Here is a 23,633-nt window from a genome sequence, read left to right on the forward strand (position 1 = left end):
GTGAATATGATAAGAAGGTGGTCAGAATTTTGAAAATGATAAGATAGGTTTGTCTACTAGGAGGCTGAGGGGTGTCACTGGCCATATTGGCGGTGGCCAGTGGTAGCCCTCTCTTGACAACACTGTGTCGAGAAAGGTGGGATAGAGAGAGATCAAGTCCCCCTGACATCGCATCTGATTGGGGGTAAAAGGTCTTAACATCCAGCCTCATGTGTTTAAAATGATCATAGTGGTAAAAGAGAGCTTCTAGTAAATCATTGATTTTGATGGTCTGAGAGCAGAGAGTCTCTATGGGGATGCGGTTTGTGGAGGATGACAGAAAACGAGAATCTGCAGAGAGGCGTGTAAGACTGCAACTCTACTTCCTGGTCCCAGCTCTGGATAGTCATGTTTTGGGGAATTTGATACATTTGTTCAGATTTCTAGGAATGAGAGCTGTGCCATCCACAGTGGGATAGATTCCATCTCCCCAGCCACCTCCTCCAGGTTTTGGGGGAACACCAAGATGTTCTCAGACCAGCCAAGTGCTCTGGGTCTATCCTGGGGCTTCAACCAGGGAAGCATCCTTGTCAGATGTCCTGAACACCTCAACTGGTTGGTTTCAGTGTGGAGGAGCAGCAGCTCTACTTTGAGGCTCTGCCACCCTTCTTCTGCAGGACCATTGGGGTCGTGTGTTTGCAGCAGTCAAGGATGGATGTCCTGGAGGTGCTATTAAGTCTAGCTACTCTGATATTTTTTTTTTTAATGCTCAGCAACCTGGCTTATTAATCAACTACCAAAATAATAACACTTAATATACGAGCTTTCATGTCATGAGCAAAACCTGAAGGAGTGTTTTGCGACTTCCTGGTTGTCCAAACTTCTTTTTAATTAAAGCAGAATCAGTCCAAATCTAAAAACAAAATCAAATGAATTTATTATTCAACCAAATTGCACAGACATTTAAAAAAAATCATAATCTGGCCATGACAGACACACAGATAGAGACACATGGACAAGAGAAACTACGACTTTGGAATCTCATAGAAACTACCACTAATATATCCCCAGCACTGGGAGAAGAGCCGAGTTATTTTAACACTCCCATGCAACTACAGGTCAACACACAACTTCTAGCATCCTATACGTCTTAGAAAAACAGAAAAAAGGTAGTTGTAGTACGTGTGTGTGTGTGTGGTGTTGGAATGACAGGCTGGTTGTTGGTTGAGACAGAGTATGGATGGCTGATGTTGAACGTGGATCTAAAAGTCTTCAGAGCACCACTGTATACCCACTTTTGCAAAATGGCCAAACTCCTTACGATATTTACAAAAATATAAAATGTAAATAAAAATACAAACAAATTTTCTTTTTAAGCACATTTTTGTTACGAAAGGAGGACTGAGGTGTAGAAGGTTTGCTGGCTGTCTTTCAACAGTGTCGTCCTCCGTGCAGAGTGGGCGCTGCAGACACTACTGATCTGTCTTCTGCTTCTTGCTTTCAACCTCATCCTGAAAATCGAGAAGATCGAGGTTAGAGGTGATGCTGCACAAAAATACAACACCACTATTGATGTTTTGTTATCCCCCTTTTCACAAGTAAAAATGAATGTTTGTCAGCTGGTTAATAAATCATATTTCAAAGACATGCTCTGAACTTTTCTATCCCTCACTTAAAAAATGTTTCAGGTAAAGATAACATCCATCCAGATACGTGTTAAACAGGACATTGTTTTATATGTTTTTATTATTAACTCTCAATTTGCCGGTCGATCTACGTCCCTACACCCACCTATGGCCACAAGCTGTGGGTAGTGACCGAAAGAACGAGATCGCGGATACAAGTGGCGGAAATGAGCTTCCTCCGAAGGGTAGCTGGCCTCTCCCTTAGAGACAGGGTGAGAAGTTCAGCCATCCGGGAGGGGCTCAGAGTAGAGCCGCTGCTCCTCCACATCGAAAGGAGCCAGCTGAGGTGGTTCGTGCATCTGACAAGGATGCCTCCCGGGTGCCTCCTGGGTGAGGTGTTCCGGGCATGTCCCACCAGGAGGAGGCCCCGGGGCAGACCCAGGACACGCTGGAGAGATTATATCTCTCAGCTGGCCTGGGAACGCCTTGGTGTTCCCCCGGATAAGCTGGAGGAGGTGGCAGGGGAGAGGGAGGTCTGGGCTTCTCTGCTTAGGCTGCTGCCCCCGTGACCCGCCCCCGGATAAAGCGGAAGAAGATGGATGGATGGATGGATTATTATTATTTAATGGAATCTTAGATAACTGTTGGATTATGTACTGTAAATCTGTAGGGTCTTTATAATTTGAAACTATACAGAAAACTAAAGTGACTTGATTTTCACGGCTAAGTTAAAACTCCAGCTTCTTGTAGTTAAGTAAGTAAATTGTGTTTTATGAAACATAACATTTCTGTAGAATGAGTACGCAAAAGCAGGGAAATATTTGAAATAATAATTTAGCAGCAAGATTATACCAGGATATACAAAGATTTTTCCATTATTTTATTTTATCTTTTCTTCTGTTTTGGTTTTTTATGTCTCTCTTTGTTTCAAGAAAACGAAAACTTGTTGTTTTTTTAATCTTCCTCGCACAATTTTTACATTTCTTAATTTAGGCAGAGTGTTTTAAAATTTTGCCAGTGCAAAACTGATGTCACACACAGGGCCAATATCCACAACACAGGTACCCAGGTGATAATGGTCCCTGAGAAACTCCTTGTGCCAGCCGTCACTAACTCAGCGATGTCCACTCACTGCTCTCCTGATTTGGCTGATGCAGTATTCAGTTAGACTTTAGAGATGATCTTTTCTCACCTTTAAAATATATGATGTTTTGAATATCTAATCTGAGTTCAGGGTAAATAACACCTTTCATGAAATAGTTGAAGGTTTACAGACACATCTCTTTGCAGCTGCAGGCTGAAGCCCTTCAGTGTGACTGATCTGCTGTAACCCTAACTGTTCTTGCTGTTTTTAGCACTAAAAGCTGCTCCTATAAGTTGGACACATCCTTACCTCGTCATCATCATCGTCATCAGCTGCTCTCTTCCCCCTCGGTGCATCAATGTCATCTTCTTCATCATCATCCTCGTCACCTGAATACAAAAAGATAAAGCTTGTTAGAATGAAACAGTAGAACAAATCGAGGCTTCAGTTCAGTATTTTTCACCCCACCTGGATCACACTGCTGTGGCTTCTAAACAGATGTCTTGTCAAACTCTATCAATAAATAATGCAGACAAATTTCTATCTACCTACATGAATAATTGGTCTTATGTGTAGTTATCATCGTGTGTATGATTCATAATTTAGATATGTAGCAAACCCTTGGCCTTCTCTCAATAAGCTTCATGATGTAGTCACCTGAAATGGTTTTCACCTCACAGCTGTGCCTTGTCAGGGTTCATTTGTGGAATTTCTTGCCTTCTTAATGGGGTTGGGACCATCAGTTGTATTGTGCAGAAGTTAGCTTGGTACACAGCTGACAGCCCTATTTGACTACTTCATATTATGGCATGAACCAATCCGCTAAGTAAAGAGAAACAACAGTCCATCATTGCTTTAAGAACTGAAGGTCAGTCAATCTGGAAAATTGCTAAAACTTTGAATCTGTCCCCAAGTGCAGCCGTAAAACTATCAAGCGCTATGACTAAACTGGCTTACATGAGAACCTCCCCAGGAAAGGAAGACCAAGAGTCACCTCTGCTGCTGAGGGTACATATTTCTGAGTCACCAGCCTCAGAAATTGCAAGCACCTCAGATTAGAGCACGAATATAGAGACTGCACGAATCAGGCCTTTATGGCCAAATAGCTGCTACGAAACCACCACTCAGGAAAAGCAACAAGCAGAAGAGATCTGTTTGGGCCAAAAACAAGAAGGAAAGGCCATTACACCAGTGGAAATCTCTGCTTTGGTCTGATGAGTCCAAATTTGAGATCTTTGGTTCCAACCATCGTGTCTTTGTGTGACACAGAAAAGGTTGAATCCTCACCCTATCTCTAAGAGAGAGGTCAGCTGCCCTTCAGAGAAAGCTCATTTCCCCCATTTGTATCTGTGATCTCCTTCTTTTGGTCACTACTTACAGCTTGTGACCGTGGGTGAGGGTAGGGACGTGGCTGACCAGTAAATTACAGACCCAATATCTGATTTACAAACATGAGGACTGAAAATTTCCAGTTTATCAAACACCGCTGAGCAGTGCTTACCTTTAAATCTAACCTTTCTTCTTCCTCTTTCATATCTTTCTCCATCTCTGAGTGAAGTTAGCTCTCTTTCTTTTCTCTCCCTGTGTAATACAGCAGCTGAACCTTTAGCTAGCAACACACTGTGAGACAAGCTGCACACAAGCATCTGTGTGTTTGCTGATGTTTGTTGAGCTCATAGAAACACTTTCCAGAAGACTAGAATAGAAATAGAAAAAACTCCTCATTTGTAGAGCTAGCTAGATGCTGAAGTACCGCAACTGCATTTTACGGACACTTGCAGTTATTTAATGTTCGGATGCTGACAGTAACATGAAATATAAAAGGCGTCAAACCAAAAGTAACGATTTGTTTTTGAAAATGTAAGGAATAGAAAGTACAGATATTTGTTCAAAAATGTTGGGAGTAATGTTGGGAGGTGTCTTCAAATATGCTAAGGATGAGTATTTTATATATTACAAAAATCCAAACTCCTAAAATGACCCCAACACTAAAAACAATGCCACGTCTGCTTTTTCCTCTCACCTCTGCATTATATTGATTGACATGTTTTGTTGTTGTTCTGTTTCATCACCTCTTTGCTCAGCATGGCATAAAAAAACCTACCTTCTCTATCCTCCTCCTCTTCGTCGCCCACATCCTCATCATCCTCCTCTACCTCATTGTCTTCCTCACCATTTTCCTTGTCCTGACACGGTGAGACAGATTTATGTTGGTCACCAGTAACACACAAGGACTATCCACGTCCTAAAAGGTGTGAGAGGCATTAACAGGAGCTGTTCTTACATTTTTGCCATTGGCAGCAGAGTCTTCTCCATTCTCTGTCTCTTCAGTCTGTTTCTTCTCCTTCAGCTCCTGAAACAAAACATATTCTCAGACATACTGGCCCACTTTTATGAATGCAGGAAGAGCACATGATTAAACGAGATCACCTAATGACCAAGTCTGATCTCAGCATGACTCACTTTATGGTTTCAGACAATTATTTAGGAACGAATATTTAGTTTAGAAAGAGAAAATTGAGCGAAAAGGAGAAAAAGGTAAATATAAATTGCATTGTTTTAAAGTTTAACTAAATACAACATCTGTCAAAAAACTAATGTAGTTTTTTAAAGAAAACATTTTCTTAAATGCAAAAATAGATAAAAGATCTAAAGTACTGTAATGTCAAATGAAATAAGGTATACATGCAACATAACCTGGCTTTCTTACGTTAACAGGGGGAAAAGGTTCTGACAGTGTTGTATCTGCTGGATGACATAGATTAGGTATGTGTTCATGAGTATGTGATTTTGTGCAGGTGTGTGTCTGCATGTTTACATGTGCAAAATGATTGAGTGAGTTTGTGTCTTTTAGCCTTTAAAGGAGCATGTGGTAGCAGCGGTGAAGAAAAGTGAGCATACGCACATTCTGAAAATTTTTTCCTGCTGAACACAAACGTTATGATGCTGTACATGTTAATAATTAATGTCAGTAATCATTTGGTGCAACGTAACAGCCCCAGGTCAGTGGCTCATGATCCACAACATTTTTATTGGTCTGTGGGGAAAAAAAGCTTTTCATTTTATATTTTTAAATATTAAAACAATTTCATTAACACAGTATTTTATAATATTTCACTTTAAATCTGAAAAATAATGTTACAAAAGCTACACCTCATGGCCCCTTTTAGACTCAGGTGTTGGAGTTGCAGGTGTTGCAGGTCACCTGCCACAGCCTAATCTAAACGTGGTATCAGACTAAGTGAACAGTTCATCTGCATATTTTAATGTAGCCGTACGTCTGTAGCTTAACTGTAGATTTGTTGCTGTGTAAAACAAAGAGCCGTGGATGGAGCAGCTACAGAGTTTGCTTTTCTTTACATTGGAGTTTGTTGATCAGGTTCTTTGATGAAGGGCTCCTGCCAGCTTTACCCAGTGAAGGTTTTAATGGTCATTACAGCTAGAAAAAAGTTTTCACTCCAGCCGTCTCCTCTTTGCCCTTTGTAGTGCACAGTGTAGACAGACTCCAAGCCAACGTTAACATGTGACATTATCATCACTGCTTCTGTTGTGTTATCAGTCTTTCTGTTGAAACACTGGGCTCTGCATGGGCTTTATGTTGTCGTACTTTTTACTCACATGCATGCTTCTAAATACGTTTCTATCGCAGGTCTATTTTTTGTTACAAATGTGGGCGAGCGTTACAGTACGGAGGAGTATTTTTGTTTTCTTTTGTTTTTTTTTAAACAAAATGTGCAGATTACAGTTGTTTACAGGCTAGCTTCCACAGCTCCTATACCCTCTACAAAATGTCTTGTGTAGTTGAGTTAGTGAAACAAATTGATCGACCATCTTCTGACACAACCTACATCCTCTATATTGCACAGGGTGTAACCATCGATATCCTTGCACCTGTCCACTGCAGCCACTTCATTTTTTTACAAATCTGGCCAACTCTTCCCTGACCAGATGTAGCTTTCTGCACCATCTTTTCAACATTGGAGTGGATAGACTGTAAAATCTAATTAGTTCACAAAACTTAAGGAAATGTAATCAAATATGCAAACTTGTTGCCTAAAAAAAACAAACAAAAAAAAAGCCCTACGAAAAGCTTATTTAAAATAACCAAGTTAGGGCAACTTATTCATTATGAGTACATTGGTCATAATTAGTTCTTACAGAGTTTTAAAAAAATATGCAAGCTTGTTGCCTCAAAAAAAGAAATAAGCGTACTTAAGATCACCAACTTAGGACAGCTTCTTCATTGTGACTACACAGCACTAAGAATATCTTGGATTTTCTGAGCAAGAGTAAGTGTTTAGTCAATGACAAAGATTTCAAGATCAATTATATTTAAAAAAAAACAAAAAACAATTTGTGGTAAGTTACTATTTTTAATTTGTCTACATACAAACTGAATGCAACTAAAATCACATTACTTTTTATATTCCTTGAGTTTAAGAGATTTCTAGTTCAACAACACTCAGATATAAACACTGTAAGTATAATTAAAAACACTTCTCGTAATGTAGTTAAAATCAGCCCAACTTTTATTTTCAAATGCAAAAAAGTATATCAGCCAACATACTGGACACTGTTCTGCTGAACAACAAACAAGTATACTGCTGCTATAGTAGCCTGTGTTATTGAATTTTATTTTAAATATTACCAAATGTAAATTTCATATTTATTTGTTACACAATTTAAAGCTTTAATAACCGTATAATGAAACAAAGTCCTAGTTTCAATTTCTATCTATCTATCTATCAAATGTTCAGTGTAGTCTGTAGCTCTAACACCACATTTGTTTTGCATTTAAACACACAAGCTTGGTCTGTTGTAATGCATTAAGGATGTGAAGGTCCTGGCATTACTTTCTAAATGACTGTCATAGATTTAGGTGATTCAAATGTAAGTGCCTGAAGAAAGTCTTTTACATTGTCCCAACATCCCCGTACAGTGGCAGTGGATGTGGGTTGGAGATCCAATGACCTTGAAGATGCAGGTGACCATCTTCACTGACCACACCATCTGTGACGGAGGACTCATCTCTCCTTGTGTTCTGCAAGGAAACAATCATATTCTTTAGAACCCATCCATTCTCTTCCGCTTATCCTTTTCAGGTTGGCGGCGGGGGGCTGGAGATAATCCCAGCTACCATAAGGGAAGAGGCAGGGTACACCCTGGACATGTCGCCAGTCTGTCACAGGGCTAACACATTGAGACAGGCAACCATTTACACTCTGATTCACACCCACTTGCAATTTCGAATAACCAATTAACCTAACCACATGTCTTTGGTCATGGGATAGTCCGGAGTACCTGAAGAGAACCCACGCCAACACGAACATGCAAACTCCTGGCCCTGGCCAGGTGGCGGAATCGAACTAATCACCGTGCTGCCCATTCTTTAGAAAACCAAGTTATATTTGCTCTTAAAAAAAAATTTCTGCATTTTAGACAAGTTGCATTATTACACTGTTTTCGAAAAATGCTGTCAATTTGATATAACCAATTATGCCATCCATCCATTTTCTTCCACTTCTCCGCGGCTGGGTCGCGGGGGCAGGGGCCTAAGCAGAGAACCCCCAGACCGCATGTCCTGGGTCTGCTCTGGGGCCTCCTCCCTGTGGGACACGCCCAAACCACCTCAACTGGCTCCTTTCGATGTGGAGGAATAGCAGCTCTACTCTGAGGATGATTGCAGCTGTGGCCCCAATCCATCTGCCAATCTTTCGTTCTTCTCTCCGCTCATTTGTGAACAAGACCCCAAGATACCTAAACTCTTCCACTTGGGGCAGCAACTCGTCCTTTAGCCAGAGTGAACGCTCCACCCTTTTCCAGCTGAGGACCATGGCCACAGATCTGGAGGTGCTGATTCTCATTCCCGCCACTTCACACTCAGCTGTGAACTGCTCCATTGCGAGGCGGAGGCCACCACCTGGCTAACCAAGGCTGGTAGGACTCCTCCTTCAGCTTGATGCCTCCCTTCTGAGATTACCACCACGACAGGCACCAACCACCTACCGGCCGCATCTCCTTGCTGCAGCAGCATCAGCTATGGAGGTGCAGAACATTGTCCATTTTGACTCAATCTCCCCACCCTCCCTTGGAAACTGTTGAACTGGGATATTAAGATCTCCTGAACTGGGGCTTCTGGCAGGCATCCCCTGTACAGCCTATATGCTTGGGTGTGACAGGTCTGTCCAGCATCCTCCCCCACCACCTGATCCAACTCAGTTGAGTTGATAGCTCAGCTCAAAACGTGCAGACTTCACTATATACTGTACAGACATTGTGGTACCTCTAAACTAAGTTTGTGAGATATAATCTTTCAAGAAATGCAGCCCAAACTGTTGTTTGTATTTACTTACACAGCATGTCTTATGAAATGTACATAAAGTCCTGCTTTAATGCCTCTGAGGACAACAGCATAATGCAGTCATATCTGAGGTCTAATAACAGAAAGCACGAAAAGCTTGGTAAAGAAACAATTTCCCAAAGCCAAAGAATAAATTAGAGGAGTAAAACAGGTTGGTCTAAAGTATGATTAAACATTTAGCATGATTAATATAGATGACACTGAATATTACTAATCTACTAGAAAACAAAAAATACTTACCACTCAACTGATGTCTGTCCAACAGCTCCTTTTCTAGACTTGCAAGAGTTCAGTGTAATGTGGGGAATCATTAAACTATTTCAGTCTAACGACAATTCTGCAAACTCTCTGAGAAATCTCTGACAAAGTAAAAGAAAGAAAGAAAGAAAGAAAACAAGAATAAAAACCAGCAAATTATTCAGAAGCAGATTAGATTCCTAATGGCTGTGCAACCATAGATAACTTACAACATAAAGTTCTGTTGTTTACAACACAGAACTTAATGTTGTTAAAGTTGTTACTTGTTAAAGTTTCTTGTTACAGTTTCTAATAACCAAGATGACCAGATAAAAGTTGTGGCTGTGTTTATATCTAACATAGGCTACCCCAAAATGTTTCTAATCTGATTTATGGATGTCTTAAATTTGACTTTCACAACAAAACTTGTATACGATTACAGTTTTTAGTAAAAAGTAATGGTATTAAGACTAAAAATGTAACTAAGCAGAAATGTTGCTAGTTAAATGTAAAAGCAGTTTGTTTATGTTGATAAAGAATGGCTAGATTTGACATTCACAGATGCCGCAGATGTAGCCATAAAGCATTAAAACAAATGCAGGAGTTCGAATACATGCTTGTAAATTATTGTGCTTTTGCCACAGAGTTTTGCAACTGAAAACATGACAACAACGCTAAGAGCTGCGAAAACGTCTCGTCTCTTATCTAATGATTTCTAAGCTCACTTTTCCCATTTCGAATCAACAACAGTTAGTTTCACTAAGAGAACTGTAAACGAAAAAAATAAAGCTGCAGGGTTTATGTTTTTTTAACCAACAGAAGCCGAGAGGCGGCAGCATGCACAGAGCATCGGTGATACAAGGCTAGGCTAACACTGGCTAGCAAGTTTATAAACCTGGCACTGCAAGAAGGCAGAAAAAGTAAATTATTTACTCACCAAATCAGTGCACCTCCTATAAGAATCACAGTAATGCCAACAATAACCACTTAAGCTGAAGCTTCTCCAGCTGCATCCAGGTTTGCTCATCATAGTCCAGAAAAAAACCATACATGCCATGAAAGTATGGACTGAACTGTGCACGGAGGAGGAAAGCAGCCACATGGCATTTTTAAACCACATCATTTTATCCTTCCACTGAAGGAAGACTGCCTTTTGCAATTTCTCTGCAAAGTCATGCCATGATGAATTAAAACAAAATAAAATGACCATTTCACATGGTTTTAACTGGTTTAGTATGATCTAAAGTACTGTAGCATTTGTATGACCTAAGATGCATGTTCTCAATATAGTTCTTTGTTTTTGTGTAGAAACAAAAAACAAACAACAACAAAAAAATACTAGGAAAAAAAGCAATGAGAAAAAGCAAATCAAAAATGTATTAATATTAACTTTTTAGCTGTACTCCTATGCACAGCTGGGTGACTTTATAAAAAATTCCAATAGTGATACAAACTGTCAGATAATGAAGTATCTGAAGTACAATTTCATTAAGTCATGGCAGTTTGCCTTGAAAACAACAACCGTGATCTCCACATTTCAGCTTTCCTCAAAATAATAAGGAAACACCACAGAGAAAGGCACCAGCCTGTCATCACCACAAACCAAAAGATTCAAAACACTAATCACTGCATCATCATTATTTATCTATGCCTAAAACAAATAGAAAACAAATACTCAAAGTGAATATTTTTGTCAGTAGACATGAGCGCAAAACCTCTCGGGTTTTTCCCTCCTGTCCTCACCTTTGTGGAAATGGGATGCCAGTTATCGTTTACAAACACAGTGCTTCGACGCTTTAAGTTGCAGTTGGCTGGAAAAACAAAAGTTATTTTTCACAAAGTAGTTTTCGGTGCCTTTCATGGACGCTCACTCTGCTTTCCAGTAGCACACTCTAAACAGAGCATATTTACATGAATGCAGCATTTCACAGGATTCATTCTAAACATGGCTGAACAGGACAGCTGCCCCTATGTTGATGTGACGGACTACAAATCTATTCTCCACTCGTGAAATTGGGGTACATGATGCTCTGTGCTGAGTTTGCGTAATAAAAAGCGCGTTTGCACCCTGCCACTCCAGGTCTATGGAGTGGTTTTCCAGTGTCTGTATGCTAGTTTAAGTGCTTGATGAGTTGTTGGACTGCCTCTGTGTGGTTAAGAGACTAAAATAATCTCCATGTCTCTCATCTTATCTGATTGCCATAAATAGTTCTTAAAACACTGAGCCTTTGCCTTGGGTTTGATAACTAAAGGCTCCACATTAAAACGGGTGGATTAGACTGAAATTTCTACTTACTCTGAATTATTCTTAGACACTACAATAGATTATCCAACTAATTAGGCTGCTTTTGAAGGTAACACTGTAATGATTATTCAATTGAACTGAGGTTTGCTGATGTGAGAAGGGCTGATTACATTTGCAAAGAGCATATTATGAACAGCACATTATGACTGGGAGCTGAGCCCCCCTAAGAGTTTCAACCTAGAATGGCACCTGGTGAGAGGAAAGGAAGGCTTCCACCCCTCGTGGAGCGCGCGAGTCGGCTTGCAGACGGCCATGCACAGCTCCACGAGCACGGCTCGCGCGCCAGCTGTTTGAATTAGAGTCGTGGAACATTAGCGTGTACCTGTAGAACACCCTGCGCCGTGTCGCTCGCTGTTAGCCTTTGTTTGAAATGGAGCTGCTCAGAAACAAACTGAGCGGAAATCACCAGCGTCCCCTCGGCATCACTCAGTACTACAGTACCAGCGGGTACACGGCGCGACGAAACTGAGACATTAAAGAAAACTCGGTTAAAGAAGAAGAGAGGCGCGAGGGTCAGCACAGGCACAGCAGCCTGCCTCCACCGTGACGACGCTGGTGAGAAACACAGGAGCGTGCGCGCTCCCAGCTCCGCTGAGGGCCACAGTAGCAGTGAGGTGGAGCTCCACATGCATAAACTCAGATTATTGCTCGATCGCGTCACTGGAGTTACAGACAACACAGAGCTGGACAGTTAGAAACATGCGTGTCCACGCCGTTTCACCGCAGCGCAACTACCATTTGTTTTGTGAATGATTACACGAATACGTATCAGAAGCACTAACAATGAAGCCGATATTTACTATGAATAAACCAAAACCAGAACAGTAGTTTAACAAGACTAGATGTGGCTCTGTGATAGTCCCACGGTCGTGAATGGAAACACTCGGTGCTGGGCGGGAGATAACCCACTCTGCTATCCTACCTCCATCCCTGAAGGTCTTTATTTGCTTTCGGTCACTGCTTCGACTTCTAAACGTTCCCCAAACAGTAAAAGTAACAGTTCTGCGCGCCTCAGCCGGTTCAGTTCCCTCAACTATCCGAGAGTTTGGCGACAGATCGGGACAGCCCTCACAGAACACACCTGCACTGACGAGTACAGCGGCCGTATATGTAGTTTGTGAAATGACAGACAGGCATCCTACAATCTCTGCATGTCTGACTCTAAATGAAACTGGGAGGCGGTATTAAGCTGCCCACCGAAGAAGCTTAGAAATGTTCCCTGTGCCAAAACTAGTACCTTAATCAGCCCGTCTTTATTCCTCATCCATTAGCTCCGATCCTTCAGTACATATGTCAATGGATTACAAATGTGTAGATTTATATTAGAATTTCGTGCATACAAGCAGGTCATAATGAATATCATCTAGAAAACTGGTAGTCTTCTTTTTCATACGCACTGTGCTTAAAATAGAAAAATTAGTAACAGGTTACAGTTATAAATGGAAGCAAGAGTTAGAAAAAGCATCGTGCCCTGTCTCCTTCTATTGTCCTTACCTTGGTGCTCAGTTCTCCGCTGCTTTCCACCTGGCTGTCTGCCATATTAGATATATAAAAGGAAATTATTAATATCCAGTCAGAATATAGCAAAAAATAAAAATGAACGTATTGTAATTATTCCAGCTGCTGTGTTAAGAAAATCGTTGCGCTGTCAGCTGCTTGTCCGCCAGCTGGAGCTCCCTTCTTTATAGAGCAGTGGGAGGAGAAGGGTGTCCAGAAGCGAACTGTGATTGGTGGTTTGGCTTTGACAATGTCCGGCGAGGGAAAAACAATACCCAGCCCTCCTTGTGAGTGTGTGTGTGTGAGTCCTCGATACTGACATTGAGACACAGATACACTATAAACCTCACACATGCTGTGTTGCACACACACACACACGCACGCACGCACACGCACGCACACACACACACACAGTGCATGTTTAACTTGAACCATTTCCCAAGCTAGAGCCTGCACTTTATACTTAATACTACTGTCATAAACCTGCTGTTCAGTTGTGCAAGAAGCATCGCCTAATTACGCGTAATGAAAGGAGCGATGCTGAGGTAAAATACCCCAACAGCATAATGGACAGGCACCTAGATTTTACTTCAATAAAAGTACTAACGTATTACCAGTGTCATTTAAAAAGCTGTCATCATGCTATACTACACTACTTCTATTATTATTATTATTATTATTATTATTATCATCATCATCATCATCATCATCATCATCATCATCATTATTATCATTATTATTATCATTATTATTATCCTTCGGAAGTGAACATGCAATAAGATTTTCTTTGACTTTTTTTTAAAAGGAATCATGCAATCAGTTTCTCTCAGTACTACGTATTATATGTATCAATTGTATGTGTAGTGGTTGTTATATATGCTTAGCCTACGTGCCAAGATGTGCCAAGATCGCGTTTTATGTTCGTTTTTTTCGTAACTGAGTATTGCTTCTATTGTCTTTCTACTTGTTCCCAGTTATAGTACTTCTATATAAGAACGGGAAAGAGAAAGGCTGGACAAGGTAGCGAGATATAGAGAGGAGGGAGAGGAGGGAGGACGGAAGCTTGGTGGCAGGATTGGAAGGGCTTTATGGATCCAAAGGAGGAGAAAGTGTGAACATATTAATGTGAAATTATTCTCGGTGGACAGGGCTGCATTTTTTTTAATTTTTTTTTTTGCCTAATAACATTTACATAATGCGTAGTAAGTTCCTTATTATTAAAGTAAATATTAAATTATCCTAGTAAGACGTTAATACTGGAACTACAAAGTAAAGAAGAACGCTACACTGATTGAATCCGTCCTGTAATCAGGATAGCTTGTATTAAAAATCCCACTTCGGGGGCTTCCCTCACCAACATGGCGAGTCTTGGAGTCCGTATTGCGTCTTGAATGTTTAACACTTGTCCTGATTGGTTAGCAAACCGGAGTAAACGTAAAACTGACGCTTTGCGCCCTGTGAGTGGCTTACAGAGCTGCCAATCACGCAGAGCCGCTTATGAACGTGTGCGCGCTGTCGGGCAGCAGACAAAGACAGGAGCGAATCGGAAGCAGGTGGACGGGCTGTTTCTGAGCTGCTCTCAGGCCTCAGAACTCAAATGAAAGAACCTGAAACAACGCATTTCGTACTTTTAAATTAAAGTTAGTAATGTTTGAACACATTACAGAGCAAACTATGAACCAGTATGTAGCAAAAGGAGAGATCCTTAACACATGGTTAAATTCTTTTGTCTTTTTATATCGTTTTGGCTGTGTCACGTTTCATCAGAGAGATCCCAGAGGTCTTGGAGGTGGAGAAGAAATTCCAAATATGAGCGATCAGGTCCCAGATAGCAAGGAAACATTGAAACAATGCTGAGTCAATATCAGGCGACGTCATTGAAGCAACGTTGAAGTGTGACGTTGACCCAACATCACTCTTGCACCCATTTTTAACGTTGAAACAACGTCAGGTTTTGATGTTGAATCAATGTTGAAACCTGACATTGATTCGATGTTATATTTTCTAACACTGTTGACATTGAAACAATGTCAGATTCTGATATTGAAACACTGTTGAGCTATGGTGTTGATTTTCCACCTCTTTCGCACAGTTGCTTTTTATTGAAAAAAAAACAAAAAACCAAAAAAGGTCAATAGACATGTATCATTTGCAAAATACTTTATTAAAAGACAAAGTTTCCTATTTACATTTCTATGTTTCACGTCACTTTTTATTATTTACTCCGGGATGGGGATGGATGATGGGCGTCCTGCGTGCCACCCGTACGATCTGGAGCATATCTGAGCCATTTCTGGACTGCTTGAGCAAAGACCAACTCAGACATAGAGTTCGCCCCTACCTGCTGCGCCAGGCCATCTAGGACAAAAATAGACACACACACAAAAAAACAAAGACAAAAAAAGGGAATTAGAGCACATGAATAAGCTCTTGTTAATTGTCTTCAGCAGGGAGAAAGTATGTAAACTCCTAGGCTGATAAACATGAAAGTCACCAGGCGGAAATCAGCAAACTGCCGCATTTGATTCCCAAAGAGCTACAAGCTGAAAATGCGATATGTCTTAGCATGGTGTGCCGTGTATCCTTTAAAAAAAAAAAGAAAAAAGAAAACATGGGGTCCTCGGGCTGTACAAAGTGTACAACCCGAGGACAAAACAAGCCGAAGACCAAAGACTCCATCTCCAGATTAACCGGACATGAAAGTCTTGTTATTAAGAAAGACAAAGTAATATAGCAAAAAACAGACATAGGAAATGTGAAACGCACCCAGCACATCAATTGATCCCTTTATTGTTCACTTTAGGCTCATAAAACTACAATAAATGTTAAAACTTGCCAAATATGCATCTGCACAGCGCTGTCTCTTTAAATGCCCTTTTTTGCTTTGTCTGGTCCTTGGTTTTTTTTCCCCTGCCCAGTTGAGTACAGAGGCCAGCTCCTTTGTAATGGCATAAACCATTACACGGCGGACTCGCACCTCCAGTGTGGTCCAGCAGCACCAATCAACGCAAAGCGTCTCACCTATAGACACATTTTATGAGATGGAATTAGCGAGTCTCATGTCTTAAATGTGTATGCAAGTGCTTGTGTGTTTACTTCATGTAATTGATGATAGAAACATGTCATTTAGTTTTCCCTAAAGCCTGATTTTCAAGTCATACAAAGAATAAACCAAAGTATTGGCAGTACAATGTATTTCTATTCCCTTTTGTTGGATATTCATTTGTTAGTTCTTGTAACTGCTAAAAGTGTTTACTAGTTTTTGCCTGTCACATATATTTGTTATACCATGTAAACTGAAATTCCAAGATTTTCAAACTTGCCTTGTAATAGTGGCTTCACAGAGTCTCTGGAATCTACAGAAAAAAAAAAAAATCACAACAAGATGACATTCAGGAGTATAAATTAGGTTTTTTTTTAGATAAGAGTACAATGACATTGTGATGCAGCTTTAAAGCTTTTTTAAAAGCATACCATCTATAGGGAAGACATCAGACTCTGCATGCTGGCGAGATCGCAAAGCTGTGTCGGTTTGTGCCGGAGTGGCGAAAGGTGCCGGAAGCTGGGTGGGGCATTATGATGGTTGCTATCAGTGGGCTGGGGGGCAGACTGCGGAGTGATGAGGGCTGTTTAGAAAAAGATCATTTTTTAAGTATTTAAGAATACAAGACAACTTGTCAAAAAAGTTTCCTCGTGTCAGACACAGATATGTACACAGACACTAGACAGTATTTTATTACCTGGTATTTTCACTCGAGGGGCCTGGGGAAACCGTTTTTTTGTAGGCTGCTCATCCTCTGAGTCCGTATATGTGTACAGGGGATTTGGTCTAAAGAAAATAAATTAAAAACGGTCTTAAGTAATTGTAAATATGCTTTTGGCATATTGTTTCCTAAAGTTAGTTTGATTTCTAACAACACACACAGGAAACAGAGACGTGCAAGAAGGTACAGTATACAATGAATTTTTGAAGTGCACAAGTGTACACGGCTTTGCATTTTTAAAAAGTTTACAAACTTCCACTTTTTGGACTATATTATGTGGTGATATTGCAGTATGCAAGCACCACAGATATGTATAAAAGACAAGATCATAAAATTCTTAACAATCAAAGATATGTTTGTGAATATAAAGGTTTTACTTGTGCTTTCTTTTAAGACTGGTCTGGGTTTCTTCTTCGGACTGAAGGTCAGACGTATCACAGCGTTCACGTGGATATCTCTGAAGACTGCGTTCTGCTTCGTGAAATGTGCCTGGAAATACAAACACAATGTACGGCCAGACATACATTACGTGTGGACAAAAGGTGCAAACGCATAGAAAAATCAGCGGTTTCAAAAATACGCTGGTACGTGTGGACGTAGCCTTATTCATTATTCAAGGCACAAACGGAAAGTCATGTACGAGTGCAACTTAAAGTTAGGTGAGCGTGCAACGTACAGTCACGCATGCTGCGTGAGCTTTCAAACTGAGTCTAAAGTTTTCGTGTGCGCATTGAAGCGAGTGCTCTCCAATCATCAAAAGTAACAAAGTCATTGAACACGTTTATACAGTTAACTTTACGTTTATCAATCATATATCACAGATTTAGAATTTTTTGTAGTACTAAGCAACTACAGAGCGAAAGTCTGGGTCAAGCGCCGAGGCGACGGCAAGAACAAAGGAAACCTCGAAGCGTTAAAGCTAGCTTTGTAAGGGAATATAACGAAGAAATTATGAAACAAAAATGTTTTCTTTGTTGATATACTTTGTTCGCAGTGCAATTTATTTGTTGCCGGATTGTAAGAAGTAGACACAATTTAAATAACAGTAAAAAAAAAACTCGTTAATGTACAACATTAACGAGTTTTTTTTTTTACTGTTATTCAAATGCAAACATGGAAATACCGAGTAGGAAAAAAAAATCATTCATTCTTACCTTATACTAATCGTGGTGCGGGCCAGTGCAGTGCATGAACTGATGCCTTCTCCGGTCAATTCCGCTGAGAGTAAATCAAATGTCCCGCTCTACTGTAGAAGACAATGAATACCGGGGGAGGGGGGCGTGTACCAATGTGAGAGGGGTGCTGCGGAATAGTCCAAGTGATCGCTGCTTTAATTTCCCGGTCAACTATACATAAATTGCACGTAGACACGATTTTTTAAAGCTGGTGAACTAGACCAAGTCATTGATAACAAATGAACAATAAATCTACTTTCTCTGGTACTTTATACTCGATCAGTTGCAATGCAATTTAATGCTCAACTACAAATCGATGGTTTTTGATGGTGACCGGAGCCGAATGATCGTCAACTATAAATAGACGTTTTCTCCACGTTGTTGTTGTCACCTGGTCGACTATAAATAGATCAAATATCAATGACAAAAAAACAACGGTGAATCAACATCGTTACAACGTCTCTATAGTAAGACCGTCGGTTTACCACAGTATTTCAACGTTGTTACAACATTGGCATTTCAACCCCGACCATATACGACGGTTCGGATGAAAAATCAACATAGATTCAATGTCGTCGTTGGAGCGGGCACAGCAATCCTGGAAGAACTAATGTGGTCGATCTCCATCTCTGCTGAGACTGCAGATGCTTGGCTCAGAATTTGGCTTGAACAGCCCATGGGGCCAACCTGGCCTGTATCAACAGTCTGGCTGCTGTTGACAATGTAAAAATAATAATATGGGCAATGTTTTCTTGGATCATTGTAAACACCAACAAATCATTGTTGCTGGTCTTTACTGCCACAACCTACCCTTTTCTAATGACCACCTGAGTGCCCCTCCAAGTCACAATCATGTAAATAGAGAAAACAATAAAGGTACCAAGCATTCTAACCAGTGGGTGGTATGAAGGAGGATGCAATTGATGTTTCTTTCTGAGTAATTAATGTTTGATTTTAATTAGGGCTATAGAGTAATCCATCGATTAACCAAGAAATCAGATAAGAAATACTTTTGTCTTATTAATGAGCCTTGGGAAAGCTGGCCCCCCTGACTACAGTGGAAGCTGTGCCTACACACGTGACCAGCCTGGGCCTCTGCACATTTGGCAACCTCTGATGGAGAGGATGGACTGTCCATACTTGCCCTTAACGTTGTTGCATCTAAAGTCTCATTAAACATTTTCTTCACGTCAAGCACATCAGCTTCCAGACCTTCAATCAACGTAGCAATCTCCCAGTCCAGTCCATTACTCTGTCCTTGCTTTTTCTTTGTGGCAACCACTCCTCCCCCCTTGTATGAATTTAATCGTTTCTTTTTGGTTCACTGTTCAGAGGTGGCTGAGGGTGGTTGTACTGTGGCTCCTTGTGCACCTCATTTCTCCTTGGTGTCTTGTATTGTCGTATTTCTCCTTAGTTTATTTTGTCGCTCTAACTCAAGGGTAGCTGCCTCAATCTCAATCGAAACACCTCAAGAGGTGGCTTACCTGCTGCTTCTAGGCATTGCCAGGTGCAAGGATTCCCATTTCTTTATTAAACAGAGTCATTTATACTGGGCCTTGTAATCACTGAATCAATGTTTTTGATGGATGGATATAAATAAGTTATCATTAAATATAAGTAAAACTAAAGCAATGTTTTTTGGTAATTTAAAATATAATATAGAATTACCAATTATCATTGAAGGTGTACCAATTGATAATGTGAGTGAAAACAAATTTTTGGGAGTCGTAATTGATAATAAAATTTCATGGAAACCCCACGTCAGACACATAAAAACCAAAATTTCCAGAAGCCTCGCAGTTTTGAACAAAGTGAAACCATACCTTGATAAAGATGCACTTCGTACTCTGTACTGTACCCTGGTTCTTCCATATTTTACATATTGTGTGGAAGTGTGGGGAAACACATATAAAAATACAATTAATCCATTAGTCACAGTACAGAAACAAGCACTGCGTATTATCCACAAGGCTGGTTATCTAGATCATACTCACAAACTCTTTCTTCAGGCAAAGTTACTTAAATTCCAGGATCTGGTTAATTACAATACAACCATAATCTTATACAAAGCCTTTAATAAACTTCTACCTGCAAATTTACAAACTATATTTGAAATTCGAGAAAGGGTTTATAATGTGAGAGGCTTCGGAGAATTCAAATTACCCAGAACTCGAACAATCCGTAAAGGTTTTTGTGTGTCTGTATGTGGTGTGAAAATCTGGAACAGTCTGAGTTTACAACTGAAACAATGCAAAAATATTCATAGATTTAAATTTCTCTACAAACAGTTGGTCTGGTCACAGTATACTCAATGATGGTTTTAGTGTGCTCTGTAATGTCTGTTCTCTTACCATTGCTGGTATGGATTCCAAAAAAAAAAAAAAGTGTGTGCGTATGTATGTATATATATGTACATGTGTGTGTAGATATATATGTATGTATGTATATGTATGTGTGTTTGTTGTTGTTGAGATGCTTGCATGTGCCCGGGGGCTGTTGATGGGTTGTTTGGTTTGTAATGATGGGCGTAGCTGCGGGAAGCTTTTTTTTTTTTTTTTTTTTTTTTTTTTGTTGATGAGTGAGTATAGGGGTGGGATTTAATAAGTTTTCTTCGTCCCACTCCTTTTCAGGTAAATTTTGTTTTTTGTTTTTGTGCACTTTATGTTTAATATATGTATTTTTGTTGTGCCTGAAATGAACAAATAAATGAATGAATGAATGAAATGAATACTACTGCTTTGACTTATTACACGCGCATGTGTAAAAGACAACAATGCCCTCTTTCTTATTATTATATTTGCTGTGGATTGTGAAGACTAATATAGACCATCCAGTCACAAAAATTTCATCAAATATATATTATATAAATAATATACAATGATTACTGTCATATAGATAACAGAAAGCGAGAAAGACGAAGATGGTGGGTGAGCTCCATTTACTCACATCAGCAGAGAGCACGTGGCACACTGTGATGTATAATAATTCAAATATCTCAATAAAAACCAACTCTGCTTTCAAGAAGAAAAATAACACAGGAGGGTTTTTTTTTTTTAGCTCTGATTTGGTCTGGTCTAGTTTTTTCTACTTTCAACAAAAAATGTTATTTGTTGTATACATTGACTTCATGATCTATAACCTGTTACTGACATATTGTGCTACAATGAGGAATATATTTATACTGTCAAAAAAAAAAAAAAGCCTGGACAATTTAAAAAATACACTGGTCACCATGGTTGAAATGGGCTGCTATGATTGGTCAGAATTAGAATTAGCCCATGAAAATGTGATAAATATTTCCTTTAAAAATAAAGGAAAACACATTTAGTCTTTTCATTAAAAGGTATACTTTTCAAATTAATTACACACTTCATGCTATGCCAGCTCCTACCTTTGCTTGGCAGTGTGTAGAACAAGCTAATGATACAGACTCCTAGAAAGCTTAAAAGTCAACCAAACACATCTAAAGTTTGATGGCTGTGACCAAAATGTAGGTAGCCGGAGTACCCGCACAAACACAGGGAGAACATGCAAACTCCACACAGAAAGACCCTGACCTGATGGTGGAATTGAACTCAGGACCTTCTTGCCGTGAGGCAACAGTGCTAACCACCATACCCCCCGTGATCCTGATAAAGATAAGCATAAGAGAATGGATGGATGCATAATAAGTATCTTTGTTTTGACTTGTGCGAGGCTTGTCTGCATCTTGCACTTGGTATACGTGACGTGACCTGAACATAGGACAAGGACTATCAAAATAAAACAGGAAGCACAACAAATACTCAGACGTGGACACAGACACACAACCTTAATGCTGGGAACAGGGGGGCATGACTGATTTGGAGAGACAGAGAGGGCACCTGGAACACGGAGTCAGAAACCTAAAGACTAAAAACTATAACATAAGCACAAAAACAATAAAGAGAACCAAAACAATGACTGACACAAAACCAAGGAATATTACCAAAACTCAAAAAGACATGAACACTGGGTCACCACACCCAGGACCATGACAATTCCTCTGCAGATGATCAGTTAGCTGTTTGACAATCACTCTTTCAACGATTTCTGAGATAAAAAGAAGCTTGGAGCTTTTTAAGTAATGGTTTAAATACTGCCAGCTTGAAGGTCTGTGGTACATAGACAATTATTATAGATAGGCTGATCATATTTAGGACTGAAACTTCATTAATGGTAGGACTTTTTTGAGCAGTCTTGTATGAATGGAGTCTGAAAGACACATTGATGGTTTGGAGGAAGTAATTACTGAAGTTGACTCAGATCAACTGGAGGAAAACAGTCTAAATGAATATCAAGGCTACTAAAAGTAGCTGTACATAATTCTATGTCTGTGAGACGGTTATGAGTAATTTTTTCTTTAACCTCTTAGGACCTGGCGTCCACATATGTGGACATCACATTTTGGGTTGTCTAGAACAAAATACTAAATTTTGCTCTACAAGGGCCTAATATCACTTACGAGGACATACTGCCACTGTTCTATCGACGTTTTTAACGAATGTCTTTATATGTGGATCTCATTTTTCTCAGAAACAAAAATCAGGTAAAAAACAAATCAGGTAATTCTTTGTTTTTACATTCATCAGGTCCCAATCAACCCAAATAGCCAAGAGAAATTAAAAATGCATGCCCTGAAAGAGTTCAGGTCTTAGGAGGGTAATGGTGAAAATGTTATCTGGGAAGAAGTTCATGAAGTCATTACAAGTTTACGTTAAAGGGCTGTTTGGCTCAACAGCGCTCTGACTTTTTGTCAGCCTGGCTACAGTGATGAAGAGAAACTTAGGGTTGTTCTTATTTTCTTCAATCAGTGATGAATAGTAAGATGTTCTGGCTTTGCGAAGGGCTTTCTTATAAAGCAGCAAAGTGTTTCTAAATGATCTTCTAAATTTGTGATACGCCATTTTCTCTCCAGCTTACAATTTAGCTGCCAGGGAGTCAGGTACTTCTGATTTTAAGGCTCTATTGTTCACAGGAGCAACAGTATCCAGTGGCATACGTAAAATTATTAACAAGATAATCAACCTCTGTTGGAGTAGTGTTCAGGTAGCTGCTCTGCTCTGTGTTGGTACAAGGCATTGAAGAAGATAACTGTGGCTGAAATATATCCTTAAACTGAGTTAAAGCACTTTGAGAAAGACATCTGTGATGAACTCTACTCCCCACTGCTGTGTGATCCATTCTTGTAAAATCAAATGTTATCAGGAAATGATCAGACAAAAGAGGGTTTTCAGGAAACACTGTTAAATGTTCAGTTTCTATGTCATATGCCAGAACAAGATCTTGAGTGTGATGAAAGTGGTGGGTGGGTGCTTTGCCGTTTGCTGATGTTTGTTAAGCTGATAGAAATGTTGCATTTAAAATTACCTGATGCTAAAAAATATGACTCCCTTTATGCTCGCTCGTCTTCTACTAGGGGTTAAAAAAAAATAAAACAAAACACACTTTAACACCTGACTTCTTGACTTTGAAAACACAGTTCTGACTCTTTCATCTTTTATGCGCCATCCCCTGATGATTAATATACAAACAGGACTAACTTTTATGTATTGCTGTTCCGCAAATTGGTAAAAGTAATGAGCCTG

General features: G+C 39.9%; 1 protein-coding gene and 2 long non-coding RNA genes across 3 annotated transcripts; all 3 read right to left on the reverse strand.

Annotated features, from left to right (window-relative positions):
* Window positions 1–893: 893 nt before the first annotated feature.
* ptmaa (prothymosin alpha a) lies at window positions 894–13,263 on the reverse strand. The gene is made up of 5 exons (XM_063500757.1): window positions 13,086–13,263; window positions 4,973–5,041; window positions 4,793–4,874; window positions 2,998–3,077; window positions 894–1,490 (listed from the first exon to the last, which is right to left on the reverse strand). Exons 1-5 carry the CDS (start codon window positions 13,128–13,130, stop codon window positions 1,452–1,454), a joined length of 315 nt encoding a protein of 104 aa, XP_063356827.1. The 5' UTR covers window positions 13,131–13,263; the 3' UTR covers window positions 894–1,451.
* LOC134646809 (uncharacterized) lies at window positions 5,048–13,075 on the reverse strand. The gene is made up of 3 exons (XR_010096792.1): window positions 10,224–13,075; window positions 9,290–9,408; window positions 5,048–7,729 (listed from the first exon to the last, which is right to left on the reverse strand). It is a non-coding gene; the product is annotated as an uncharacterized LOC134646809 (long non-coding RNA).
* Window positions 13,264–15,930: 2,667 nt separating the features above from the next.
* Window positions 15,931–16,917, reverse strand: LOC134616047 (uncharacterized). The gene is made up of 4 exons (XR_010091399.2): window positions 16,829–16,917; window positions 16,563–16,714; window positions 16,412–16,444; window positions 15,931–16,109 (listed from the first exon to the last, which is right to left on the reverse strand). It is a non-coding gene; the product is annotated as an uncharacterized LOC134616047 (long non-coding RNA).
* Between the last annotated feature and the right edge of the window lie 6,716 nt (window positions 16,918–23,633).

This window comes from Pelmatolapia mariae, linkage group LG17 (genome assembly GCF_036321145.2).
Source record: "Pelmatolapia mariae isolate MD_Pm_ZW linkage group LG17, Pm_UMD_F_2, whole genome shotgun sequence".
Classification (NCBI taxonomy): domain Eukaryota; kingdom Metazoa; phylum Chordata; class Actinopteri; order Cichliformes; family Cichlidae; genus Pelmatolapia; species Pelmatolapia mariae.